Source organism: Symphodus melops (genome assembly GCF_947650265.1).
Source record: "Symphodus melops genome assembly, chromosome: 17".
Taxonomy (NCBI): Eukaryota; Metazoa; Chordata; class Actinopteri; order Labriformes; family Labridae; genus Symphodus; species Symphodus melops.
In genome coordinates this window covers 2,280,099-2,293,284 of record NC_136707.1, presented here as the reverse complement: position 1 = coordinate 2,293,284, position 13,186 = coordinate 2,280,099, and the positions used below count along the sequence as shown (strand labels likewise).

General features: G+C 41.4%; 1 protein-coding gene and 1 long non-coding RNA gene across 2 annotated transcripts in view; one reads left to right on the top strand and one right to left on the bottom strand.

The window, feature by feature from the left end:
* LOC306838849 overlaps positions 1-13,186 on the top strand; it is a 332,925-nt gene that overhangs the window by 16,402 nt on the left and 303,337 nt on the right. Inside the window, exon 2 of the long non-coding RNA XR_013781130.1 lies at positions 2,018-2,180. This is a non-coding gene — a long non-coding RNA (uncharacterized lncRNA). The remainder of the gene's footprint in view (positions 1-2,017; positions 2,181-13,186) is intronic.
* cbx2 (chromobox homolog 2 (Drosophila Pc class)) lies at positions 5,765-12,012 on the bottom strand. The gene is made up of 5 exons (XM_079366001.1): positions 11,912-12,012; positions 11,760-11,803; positions 9,624-9,689; positions 9,185-9,254; positions 5,765-9,107 (listed from the first exon to the last, which is right to left on the bottom strand). The coding sequence occupies exons 1-5, from the start codon at positions 11,981-11,983 to the stop codon at positions 7,776-7,778; spliced, it is 1,584 nt and encodes a 527-aa protein (XP_079222127.1). The 5' UTR covers positions 11,984-12,012; the 3' UTR covers positions 5,765-7,775.

The window sequence follows — 13,186 nt, the reverse complement described above, 5'->3', positions numbered from 1 at the left end:
ATAAGAACAGCAAGCCTTTGCTGGTGGAGATGTATATTTATTATTTTTCCAAAGACGGAATGATAGAACCAGTCCTTCTGTGAGTTTCCCTTCAGAAAAAGAAATAAAAGTGTCAGCCTTTTTTTTAAAGATGCACTGCTTTACAATTAATGACATATCAAGTACTTTCCATGATGTCTAGAGTCTAGTGAGTTTTAGTGGCTGGGAGCATTAACGATGAAAATAAAAAGGGGGACATCGGATCTTGTTTCTGAAGATAGACTAATATAGAAGCACCTTAAAACTACATTTTTTCCTATTGGCCAGTACGGTGGAGAATCCACTCACTGCAGAAGGATGTCTCGTAGTCTATGAGACAATGAACCTTCCCATATGAATGATTTCATTGTAAGTTAATGGTCTTAACACATTGTGTTTATTCCTCTTCAATGCAGCATGATGTTCATTCAATATGGTGGCCTGTAAACGAGGATGACATGGTACCCAAAACAAACCGAACATTTTTTGCAAGCACCGTCTCTTCTGGCACCAAAACATCGAGACCTGACAGCTGAACGCTAAAATTAAATCTTCAGAAAAAGTAGTCCAAATGGCGTCACGTCGGTAGCATCCACGTCTCGTGTAATCTCTGGAGCTTTGAGTTTCCCCTGACCTTGGTGTTCCTCAAGGCTGCGTTTTAGGTCCTTTTAATGTTTGTCTTTTCATACTTTATTCTTAAATGACCTCGGGAGAAAGTTACGCTACTTTTCAAGCCACTGCGTTTTCTTATTTAACAAACATCCAAGTTAGTAAAATAAGATGAAGAGAATACACCTCAATGTGCTGCTCTGTAGGAGCTAACTTTAACACTACCTTTTGGCTCGGCAAACCAAAGAGCCCTGGAGCTGATAACTGTTCTACCTCATGTTATGTGCTCTCATATTTTACTCATAATTTACACAATTAATAAAACTATTAATGATAGTCTTTGTATTGGGTTCTCTCATTTTTATATTTGAGCAATACAGGGGGCAGTAAAGCTTATTGTATTCTGTCACATCAAACTTGCACTTTGTTAAGAAGTTTGAACATTCATTCAACACCCCTCACAAGCATTAAATACAGAGATGCACAATTCACTCTTGTGGAAAAAGCCTCGAAGAAGGGAAAATATATCTCTGGTTTTACAATCACTTTGTTTATGGTCTGTTTACATTCATGTGAAGTTTGTTTGCATGCCCAAATACCACTATGAAAGTGTCTTTACTTGTGAGATTGCACTTTTATAATCTTCTATACATCACCAGGAGGCTTCTTTATGGAGAAAAGCAAGTTGAAATGTTTTTCTCTCTGTATGTTTTTGAAGTGTCATTCATCACGTCTTTAAGTCGCCTTACTTTGCCGACTCAAATTCATCACTCTGTAAATTCAGTTAACATTTATTTTTATTACGGCAACGGTAAAAAAAACTTTCTCAGAAGTACTTACAGGCAAACCAGTTTAGTATTCAATCATAAATATTGCCTTTTCATATTTCATCTCAAGCTGAAGCGAGGAGTTTAAGCTGGTTATTAAACTGAAATGTAAAACTGCTGTCTCTATATCACCGACATAAGCAAACAAAACAATCTGTAGGATGATGGGACATTTCATTAAAGTCTTTTTAAATGTCTGTACTTGCTGCTGCAGGGTTGGTGTCAGATGAGGCCGTTAACAACACATTGGCCTCAGTCAAGATTTGCAATGAGTGACACATGTGAATGTTAACTGACAACTGCTTTGTCCACAGGGGGGCGCAATAATGGACCCACAATAAAAGTTCCTCACGGGAGCTTTAATTTAACACTTACTTGTTTTTATGTTGACTTTTTGTTTTTTTTTACATCGATGCTTCAAAGATGAAAATTGTTGGGACAATAAGTTATTGACTTTGCTCTCTCACATTTTTCAGGTAGCTGATAGGCAGAAGGATAAGTGTTTCAGACATCAGATACTGTGACTAATCAATGGGTTTTCTCTCTGCCTGCTTGCCCTTCAGGTGTCCGTGAATTCGCAGGGAAGGAGGCGGCGCTCATCCCGTGTAATTAAAGTAAAGTTGGAGGGAAAAGGTGACGGATGTGGAGGGCCTGTGCCAGCGAGAGAAAGCGAGAGTGGGACTGTCAGACATGTCGACTCCGGCGTAGTGATGGATGGAGAGTGAGGTAAGACAGATGACATCGTCTGTCTGAGACCGTGTTGTCATAGTGGAGGATTGCCGCTTGTCTTAACCTCTCAATATCAGAGAGCAAACTGAAGTTTGTTTACACTGCTCCAGTGGAGTGATTTAGAGTGAGGGGGCTCAGGAGACGAGGGTGTAGAAGGTATGCTCGCTGGAGGGCCGGATCAGGTTTCTAAACATTCCCTTTGAAATCGAATAGCGACCATCCCAGGCGTTTAAAACTCAACCAGCCCCGCTCGGTCACAACCACAAGATAGAGAGGAGTCCTAACACAAATACCGACAGAGAACATTAAATATCGGAATCGATATTGGTCTTTAAACAGCCATGTTAGTCAATATCTAGCATGGATTCTGACAACGATGAATCAAAACATGCAATAACAAGCTAACCGGGTAGTGTTGAAACAAGACTTTAGAACATTTTCAAGTTTTACATTTTAATAAAACAAAATAAAAATCAAGTTTTCAAAACAACAATTTGAGCAGAAAGTCACTAGTTGAGAATAAAGTTGACATTTGAGAATAAAATCATAAAGATGAAATATTTATTTAAAAAAAAGTTAAAGTTGGAAAATATTACAGTGTTCAAATAATGCACAGGACGGTCTTTTTATGCAGAAGGTCAACAGACAAGAATCAAGATGAAGTCCAAACCACAAAGATGAAGTGATAGCGTCACGAACCAGTGTCCCAATTTAGAGAACAGAATTTAACGATTTTAAGATCAATTAGGAATTTTAAGAATTATTGGCAGGTTAACAAAAGAAAACATTTTTCGAAAGCAGTTTGAAAATAAAGCTGCCAGTTATGAATAAAATTTTACATTAAAAGTCAAAATGGCTGGAAGAAAGTCGAACAGTCACAGTTATTAGTTAGTATAAGAAAGGATGAAGCAGCAGTGAAAGACGTTTTGTTTTTCCAGCAGAGAATAAAGTTGTGAAGATGAATGCCGTGCTTTAGTCATCAAGTTCAGAAAACATTACAGTGGGATGATTTTTTGACATTTAGACTTCATTTTAAACATCTCCAGAAATTCTAAAAATGCAAAAACAGAATAAAACAATAAAACCCTAAAACCTAAATTCAGTTCTGACTGAAACAAATCTGTGAACATTAAAAACAGAAAACCGGCATATTTAAGTTTCCTGAACAGTAAACGTTTTTGTGCTTGACTCTTCTTTATTCTTTAAGGTGAGTAAACGCATGATCTGCAAACAAAGAAAGGAGAAAAATGATTTCTCTCTCTCCTCTTCATCTGGGTTTTTGTTTGCACGCTTTGAATCATTTCCCAATTTAAACGATGCATCATGGGAAAAAAAATCGTATTTCTGGCTTTTAACCAGAGGTCGGAGTGAAGCATAGAGCTGAATGATTTACGGCACCTTGTGTTGCTAAAACAATAAGACGTCCTGGTGGAAAAAAACAAAACATCCCTGGAGAAGAACTGTGAAGAGCGTGGTTCGGGGTGTGTGTGTGTGTGTGTGTGTGTGTGTTATTGTGATTGAAGGTGGATTAGAGTCAGGTGGGGGGATCAGGGTAGGTGCATGGGGAAGGGTTTGGGCTCTCTTCCAACTCCGGTGTGAAGTCAGCGCTGGGCCTGGTTTGCTGGTGTGTAGAGTTGGGGGGGGGGGGGCTGGGATTACACTGTCACACTGTTCATACTGTTTATGCATACCAGGCCCACTGTGAGTGCCTCTTTGTCGCGTAAGTGTTTACTTGAATGTATTTTGGGAGAATTCCACATGACTGGGACGGGGATCTCTATAAATTATGGAATCGAGCGCTTTGTGTAATGATAACTTCTGTCAGTTCATCAGGCTGCGTGACAGTGTTTTTAAGAGTGTGTAAATACAGGCGGGTGGTGAGAGAGGGAGCAGGGTGTGTGGGTGCTGAAAGGTGCTGCAGACTCTCTTGTTCATTGTGTCTCTTAAGCAAAACAATAACAACGCTTTCTATTGAGTTTCTTACGCCATAAAAAAAAAAAAAAACTACCAAAAGTAGCTATTTTACAAACTCAGATGACCAACAAGATTTACAGCTTAATAAATGTCCAAAAAAATTGCTAGACGAGAGAATATGATAGCTTTTTGCGAGCCAAGGTCTCACAGCTGAAGTCCCGCACATTTGCAGTATTTTTTGGTTACCGTGTGGTGGGCACTGAAGCTTCAGTGTTTAGCCAGCTCTATATCTATCTGAACCAGTTCCACTGCCCGATCACTTCCATCGCTGCAACACTGTTGCTTTGACCTGATAACTGCTCTCATATCTGGCAAACCAAGCGTCCAAAACATGTGTGTGTGTGTGTGTGTGGGGGGGGGGGGGGGTGCCTTAGCGGTGACGTCAGTCACGAACACGTGTTCTATCAGACTTCTTGTTGGCTTCCAGTCCTGGTTCTGGACGGCCCCCGTGCGATCCTGTCCGGTGTAGGAAGAATCCTGATCCGAGTCCGAGCTGCTCTCGTCCTCGCCGGTGCTCATGTCGTTCATTTTGGCGTTCTTGACGTCTTTGGAAGCCGATCTCTCCCGCTGGCTCTGGATCTCTGCGGTGGACTTCGGCGTGGCGCTCTTCTCCAGCTTGCCTTGGAGTTCAGTCGTCTCCGGAACCTTTTCTGCTCCGGGCTGGTTCTTCCTGGTGGCTAATCGCCCAGGAGTCGCAGGACTTTTCCAAACGTCTACCTTCTCTGGTCCAAACAAATCCAGACCATTCAGGACCAGAATCTAAAGTTAGAAGGAAGACATACTGGCTGCTGCATTGTGGTTTCCTTCATGTCTGATCAGGGAGGATGGTCCTTTTATAATTTCATTCAGTCGATATCTTACAGATTGCTCCTCTAAATTCTAATTTCAACGTTCAAAACTAAATATTTTACTTTAACTTTTAAGGTTCATGTTGTAGTCTTCAGTGCATGCATTAGATAGAACATGCACCGTTTAGATTTGCTGCATATGAAGATATAATCACGATAATGGTTCAAATTATAAGTGATTATTTCATGGCGGTTAATTAAGACACTTCAGCACCATTGGGGGCTTCAGCCTTTAAGTGCAACAGCACCATCTAGTGGCAGAGTCAGTATGTTTCCTCAGGGGAGATTGGAGAGTGAATGAGATCATTTCCTCTTTTCTCATTTGCTTTGTGGTATTGATAAAGTGCTGCAGCAATAACAATAATGCATTTAAATTTATTTTGTTCACAAAGATGCATAATAAAGAACAACAATAAATCTGTGAAAAGGAAATGATGAATAAATAATGTGACAGAAGGATGATGAGAACAGGGTTTATTAGTATTTATAGGAGGTATAGAAGAGGTGCGTTTTCAAGGATTTCTTGAAGGTATTTTTTTTTGGGGGGGGGGGGGGGGGGTGGTTCTGATGCTTTTTGGGAGGAAGTTCCAGAGGGGATGAATGAGGCCCTGTCCCTGTATACATATATGGACCGAAATAACCGTTTCAATGAAAGTTCACATTGAAGGGTCTGGAAGCAGGACGTGTTTGGCATTCATACTTGATAAATAAATCACAAAAAGATTGAAAGAAGACGAAAAAAACAACACACGTCCAACAAAAGGTTGTACCATTTATTAGTCGATTCGACGTGTAGCCCAATACAAAGATTGATGACACCGTCTTACCCTGGAGGGCTCAGGATTTGTAATAAATAGATTGTAAAGAGGGAAGAGGTTCTCTTGATATGGTTAGTAGATCTAAAACAAAACTGGGAAAAACATTTATGCCAAGGTCATCCCCCCCCCCAACAAGAAAAGTAGAAACAATAAAAACTGCAGTCTAATAAACACTTGGCGTCACCCGTGGCGGTGATCACCTCTGATGTCACCTGAAATAAAGACATCCTGATTCTGAAATGTAGATTTATCTGCAGCTCATTCGAGATGAGAAAGCACTTCTGTTGTCGTCGGCTCGGTCTGAAACGGGAGCTACCTCTAGAACTTTGTAAGGCGTCGTGTTTCCATTAAGGCATCAGGTATTTGTCCGTCCCATGCATTCCTGTTTAGTCTACCGATGAGACTTTTTCCGGTTCACAGCAATCCGGCTAAGAAAAATAAAGATGCTCCGTCTCCGTGCTTCACTTTAGGGGTTCTCCCATTGAACAACCTGAAATTCTAGCTATCTTTGGGGCAATGCCTTTTTTTTGTGTTTAGTCTTTGAAAAGAAGAAAGGCACAGTCTGCAGAGCGGGGGGGGGGGGGCAGACAGAAGAGTTCAGTTCGAAGTGCTTGGTTGCTGAACTCCTCTCATGGGAGCAGAAAGTAGCGGCACATTGTTGTGGTTTCTTTTCTTTTACATCAGATAAAAACCTTTTTTTTTCTCCTCCCCTCTCTGTGTCTGGGAGGGCCGGGCCTGCAGCTCGTGTACATGCAGGCAGGCGAGTGAGCGGGCGGGTAGGTAGGTGGGTGTGTTGAAATGAGACATCTGCAGCTGCTGCAAGCACAAAGAAAACAACATGGCAAAGTGACATCTGCAGTTTCGTGGTCATTTACAAACAATGCCCGACGTTTTATTGTCAGGGTTTTGTCCACGCCCAACCTCTCCTCACAATGACTTCAAAGCTGCTGCCTGAAGCCATCGCAAAAGGCTGATGGGACGGCTGAGCGTCAACAGGTACAGAGTTTGTGATGTCCGGGAGTGTCGTCACGAGAACTCTGTCCACGTTCAAAACAAGTCTGAGAAGAGAAACGTCCAAACGTGCTGAACTCTGCAATCCAATTCTTCTGTTGATATGTTGTTAGGGGTGTGTATCAGTTAGAACCAAGAGTCTCTTTTAATTGACTTTCTTTTTTTTCATGACACAGAAGAGAATCCGTTGCCTGCAGGTAATAAAACAAGATGATACAGCATGGAAGTCCAATACATTTAGAGCTATATAAAAATACTATAAAGTACACAGTGATATATACCCTGGAGGGAGAGGTTTTCCAATCCCATAAGAAAATGTATATGCAGCAGACGCAGGAGAAAGAGGTAGCTAACTTATCAACTGGAGTAAACAATACTACACTAAGAATGAACAAACTGGTCTACACTAGCTATGGAGTGATTTGGATTAAAAACATTGACGCATCGTGAGCTAAATGTTTTCTACCGATTTTTTAAAAGACACCAAACCAGTCCGTGCTATGAGTCCATATTTTCTTCATTAGATCTTCCAACAATAAAACACAGTAAGGAATGTATGAATGCTAGTTTAGTCTCTCCAAAGTTTAGTACGAAGAATAATTTAGGATTCTCCAGGAGGCCAGTGATGAAACAGATTTTGGACTCGCTGAAACCACAAAGAATTGTCTCTCTTGGGGTGAGCAGGTCGGACCCAAACGCAGACTTCCTGCAACTGTATGGGTAGCGTCCTTCTTCTACGGCCATTTTGTAAAAAAAAAAAAAAAAGTATGCAGAAATGGACGAATAAATTAACACAATCGTGGATATTCAGCTAGCATCTTAACCTTTAAATATTTATTTGACTGAAACGACTCCTAGAGCAAACTGACTTCTTTTCCATGACGTATTCTTCAGCAGACGGTTCATCCATAAAATCTGTTCCCTTCAAAGCCCATCTGCCTTCAGTAATTACGAATGCTGAAGAATCCCACGCTGGTCGGCGACTCCTTGACTGTAACGGTCACCAGGTTAGCGGTGACGTCCGTCACGAACACGTGTTCTATCAGACTTCTTGTCGGCTTCCAGTCCTGGTTCTGGACGGCTCCCGTGCGATCCTGTCCGGTGTAGGAAGAATCCTGATCCGAGTCCGAGCTGCTCTCGTCCTCGCCGGTGCTCATGTCGTTCATTTTGGCGTTCTTGACGTCTTTGGAAGCCGATCTCTCCCGCTGGCTCTGGATCTCTGCGGTGGACTTCGGCGTGGCGCTCTTCTCCAGCTTGCCTTGGAGTTCAGTCGTCTCCGGAACCTTTTCTGCTCCGGGCTGGTTCTTCCTGGTGGCTAATCGCCCAGGAGTCGCAGGACTTTTCGGAAGCGTATACTCCTGATTCTGCGCTACAGTAGTCTTTCTTGCTGGATTTGTTGCATTTCTCAGGCCCGAGCCGGGAGTAGTTCCATTTCCAGGAGCAGTGTTCCTTTGCACAAGCTTGTTCTGAAGGTTGAGCGGCTGAAGACCAGAACCTTGATTGGAAAAGGCCGTCTTGGAAGGTAAGGACGCCATTGCTTTCGTATTGGGTATCCTCTGCAGTGTTGACACAGGGGTCTGGGGTTTCTTTTGTCCGTTTGGGGAACTCAGAGTGTGCTGTGTGGTGCCTTGAGTCGGGTGTTTGGAAGTATTTAAATTCAAAGCCGCTACCCCTTTCGATTTACTCGCAGCTGCTTTCAAATCCAGACTCGTCCCGCTGTTCACACCCGAGACGGACAGTTTACCCTCGCTGACATTCCTGCTCTGGCTTGATTTGTTCAAGGAGGGGGAGGCAAGTTGGGCTGACCTCCCAGCCACCACAGGACTCAGTGAGTTTTTAACCGCCCCTCCCTGGGCCAGAGAGCTCCTGTTCTGACCGGCCGCTGTATCCCGAGGCGAGCCCCGGTGGAACCCCATGAAGGTGAAGCTCGCCGGGTGAACGGGCTTCTTTATCACCCCTGGCAGATCGCCATCTTTAGACCCCTTCAGGATTTTGCGTGCGCCCTTGTTCTGCTGGAATTCCTTCACGTCGGGTTTCTTGCTTCGTTTTTTGGGGGGCTCCTGTTTCGCCACGACGATCTGCGCCTTCTTCTGAGGGACGGGGTGAAGGTCTCGTGTTCGGTTGGTTGGGGTCGCCTGTTTCACGTTGCTGCTGCCGCCGTCGTCGTCGTCATCCGAGGAGGAGTCTGAGGACGAGCAGGAGGATGAGGAATCCGAGGAGGAAGACGAAGCAGATGAAGAGCTGCTTGCCTTTGTATCATCAGGCACATTTTCCTGAATGGAAGAACAAACATTAGACTTTTTCACCCCAGCAACTAAAGAAAAACACCACGATTTTGTACTTTACTTACTACTATTTTCCGTGGTCTTCCTCTTGGTCTTTTGCCTTTCTTGCGCATCAGAAGCTCCTTTTCCTGCTCCCTATGCGAGCAAAAAAATGACAACAGACTTTTTTTTTAACTTTTAAGACGATCCACATCATTCTAAAATCCTTCTTTTGTGGATTGGTTTGACTACATGTGTATTTGCCGTCATTCAAACCTTAAATAACGTTCTAACAAGGTGCATTTTGTCTCGCTCAACATGTTCCCTCTGTGGACTTCTGTTGCAAACCAAACTGCTCCTCTGGGACATTCAACATGTAAGTACGTCTAACTTGCCTTAATTAGGTCTCAGGAAAGTTTTCTGTACTTCTGCTTTACTTTCTAAAGTCCTTAAAATCCAAAAAAAAGGATGGAACAGGCTTCTTCATGTCCACATTTATTAAAAAAGAAAAAGAAGGACACTCACTTCTTGTTAAATGCTGCCATCAGTCTCGGGTCCAGGATGTTTTCTTGGGGCTCCCAGCTGTTGTGTCTGAAATAAACGGAATAAGACAATGAATGTACGCTGTCATGCAAAGCAACATGTCATGTCTATCCTATAGTATGTGGTGACACTCAGAGTCAGGTTCACATCACATCCTCGTGTCTGTGACAAACGAAATATGCACAGGTCTGCTCGATGTGACAGTTTAACCTTGACTCAGCCTCGTGCAACTTCATCGACATTTTCTAGATCAAAAAAAACAAACAAACTGCCAAACCACGCTGCTTTTGAAACAACAACATCCTTTTACTGGACCTACAAACCCCGACTGTGTTGTAGTTTGAACATGTTACAAATACTGAAGGCCAAAAGATGAAGAATTCCTTTAACCGACCAATATTTCTGATGTCGACGTTGAACAGTCAGGGTGACTAAACATGCAAATCCCTACTCTGGGTGAAGACTGATTTGCTTTTAATAGAACAGTACTATCCAATAGAATTGCAGCAGGAGAGGAGAAGTTAGCTCTTTCAAAATAAAAGACAACAAAAATATTTATAATCTAACGAAAGAGACGACGCATGAGAAGGGGAAATGCCATGGAAATAATCAAGGACTTTTTTTTTAAATGGGAAAGTTCTGCAATTTCTGTGAAACACCATTAAGGTGTGTGTGTGTGTGTGTGGGGTGGGGGTCCCCCTTCACAACTTGCCTCCTCCCACGGCCACCAAAATCGGTTCTGTTTTCAGTCAGTGTGATTTAACACAGGAAGGAAGGACTATTTTTAGGCCTTGAAAAAGCTCGGTAACTTGTGGGAAGTCATTAAAATAACTTTGTAGTGCATGTTGATATCAAAATAACCTCGTTTTAGTCGCCTCTTTTTAACACCTGCACATAAACAAGCACCTTATTGACATTTCCTTAATCTCAATCTGACCTTTACACATTTATGTCCTAATGTAAAATTGAAGCACCTGCTGAGTCTCCTAATGACTGTGAGTAAACTCACGATAACTTGTTTATAAAGTAGGGAATAATTATTTGCCTTTATGCCACCAACAAACTGAAAATGGGCAGCTGGCTCTCCTCTTGAAGTGATCTGAACCACATGCATTTGTAGCAGCCTTTCTCTTCATCACTTGTTGTTGAATAGCCTATTCTGATCAGCAGTCCCCAGTGAAATAATCAACCCCCCCCCCTTCCCCTGCACACACACATTAACACACACAAAGGATGTGGGTCTAACAGAAAGCCATGGAGCTGGCAGGCAACAGTGTGCATTGATGGTGGATTACAGCAACAATGTGGAGTGAACAGAAAAGGCCAAGTGACAAGAAATGAAGGCCGAGTGGAGCCTTACAAGCAGCGAAATTAAACTAAAAAACATCAGCATTTGTAGTGAAGTCATAAATCTAACCAGCAGCGTAGTGTAGGTTATACACAGTTATAACCATTTATTTTTAAGACTATATAGAGTATACCCACTTCTAAAACACTATTGATTGACACCATTGATTTATTGACAATATTTAGTAGCAAGCTAAAAGGATGAGCCTCTCTACTCTGTCTCTAATTGGCTAAATATGCAGGAGCAGTCTTAAAGGCTGCTGTTTTTAACAGAGGTCATTGATCCTTTAGTGGATGGGCCACTTAACAGACACATTTTGGGGGAAAATATTATTATAAATGTGTAGAGTATACCTACATCTGAAGGCACTACATCTAACCTTCAATAAAATTATAAATAAAATATTCAACACATGGGGAGTCTTCTATTTATACACAATAAAACTTGAATAAAGTTGTGTAAAAAAAAAAAAATACACAAACGTCACAATAACTATAAAGAAAGGGGTTTAAGTAGAATTAGATAAAAAGCTGATTTAGCCTTGTTTTAATTAGCTTTCTGCTAACTTCACAAATGTGAGGTGTTATGAACAAAAGAAGAGAAACTATAAAAGGTTTATATACGAACAAACCACCGACAGAAACTACAAAAAAAAAACAACGAGACTGCCTGGAGTGGAAAAATAAAAAAGCAGTCTGAGCTGAAGCAACAAGCGACACGTTGTTGTTGTTGTTTTCATTGTTCCGGGCAGCAGCACCACTTGTACTCACTTGGATGACCATCCTCTCCACTTCACCAGAAACTCCAACTTCCCCTGAGAGAGAGAGAGAGAGAGAGATAAAAAAAATCAAACAAAGAAGAAGCCGCTCAGCTACGAAATTCAACAAGATAATAAAAGTTGTGACGTTTTCACAGCTCGTACCTTTTTCAGTCGTTTATTCAAAATGCATTCCGCGTCAAAAACCTGCTCCCCCACCGCGCTCAGCTCCTCCATGTCTGCCTTCTTCGCCCCGAATAAGAATCCTTTATCGAAAGACCGAGGGGGCGCTGCCAGCCAATTAGAATTCACCTCGTGCGGGACCGGAAATCACACACTTGGCCTTCAAAGTAAGACTCTGTAAGTAAAAGCGCTCTGTGTACGACCATACTCGGTGGGGAAAGTTGTTTTTTTGTGGAAAAATAAGACATTGGTGGGCTTTATTTAGTAGCCTGATCGAAAATGATGATGTTGAGCTATTGTTTTAATAAGCTCTGATACCATCATCATCATAATCATCTTTATGGACAAACTCAGGAGCCCTTTTGAAATCAGATACAAACAACCAAACCAAAAATGTAACTTGCAGAGTTGAATAGAAAAACAAACATACAAATCATCACTAATATTACTAATAAAAGATAGTAGCAGCAGTGTTTTTATTAATTAATGAAGTGTGACATTAAACATTTTAAACATCACTTTTTAAACATTAGAGTACTTTGTGAGTCATTGTGCTAAATGTTGTCCCAGGTGTGCTATTAAAAGCAATGCCTGACAGAAAATACAGCCTAATCTGTATAGATTATTAGTTTTCATTAAATTAAATAAATTTTAATTTTATTTTTTTTGCCAACATGCATTTTCGGCATAAGCTTGGTTAACTAGAGCCTTTTTCTTTGTTAGCGAGCAAATCAAATGATTAGAGTGAGAAATGGATTTCTTTAGCATTCGTTATTTGATTATATTGTGATTTAACTCACTTTACTCTTAAGCATTCATGAGATATTTTATTATTATTTTTATTGTAAATGTACTTGTTGGATCTGTATCCATAAAAAATAGCCACTTTACATGAGGGACAACACAAATTGAGAAACGTCATGATTTTAATAAGTAGAACTCATGTTTAAACTGTATTATTTACATTTTGTAGAAATACAATATTAAAATGCATGGTTAGAGTGGGGAAAACAACAGACATTACTTTATTCTGAAAGCAATAACCGGAAGTTCAGTACGCCGGCGCTTAACTTGACGCCTCTCCTCGACAAGAGGCGGGCAATTGTGAATGGGTTTGCTGAAATATGTCCCTCAACAGCCACCGTCCTCTTAACGTTATGTTTATTTGTTGTAGTTCTTATTTACAATCATGTGGTTGTAACCTGCTTATAATCTAAAGAATGACACTCCAAAATGATTACAAACATGGGATAAAGT

Excerpts from the sequence above, each read along its gene's own strand:
- cbx2 (XM_079366001.1), bottom strand. The coding sequence starts at position 11,983 with ATGGAGGAGCTGAGCGCGGTGGGGGAGCAGGTTTTTGACGCGGAATGC. Across the intron at positions 11,804-11,911 it reads TGAATAAACGACTGAAAAAG|GGGAAGTTGGAGTTTCTGGT; the intron begins GTACGAGCTGTG and ends TCTCTCTCTCAG. Across the intron at positions 9,690-11,759 it reads TGGAGAGGATGGTCATCCAA|ACACAACAGCTGGGAGCCCC; the intron begins GTGAGTACAAGT and ends CGTTTATTTCAG.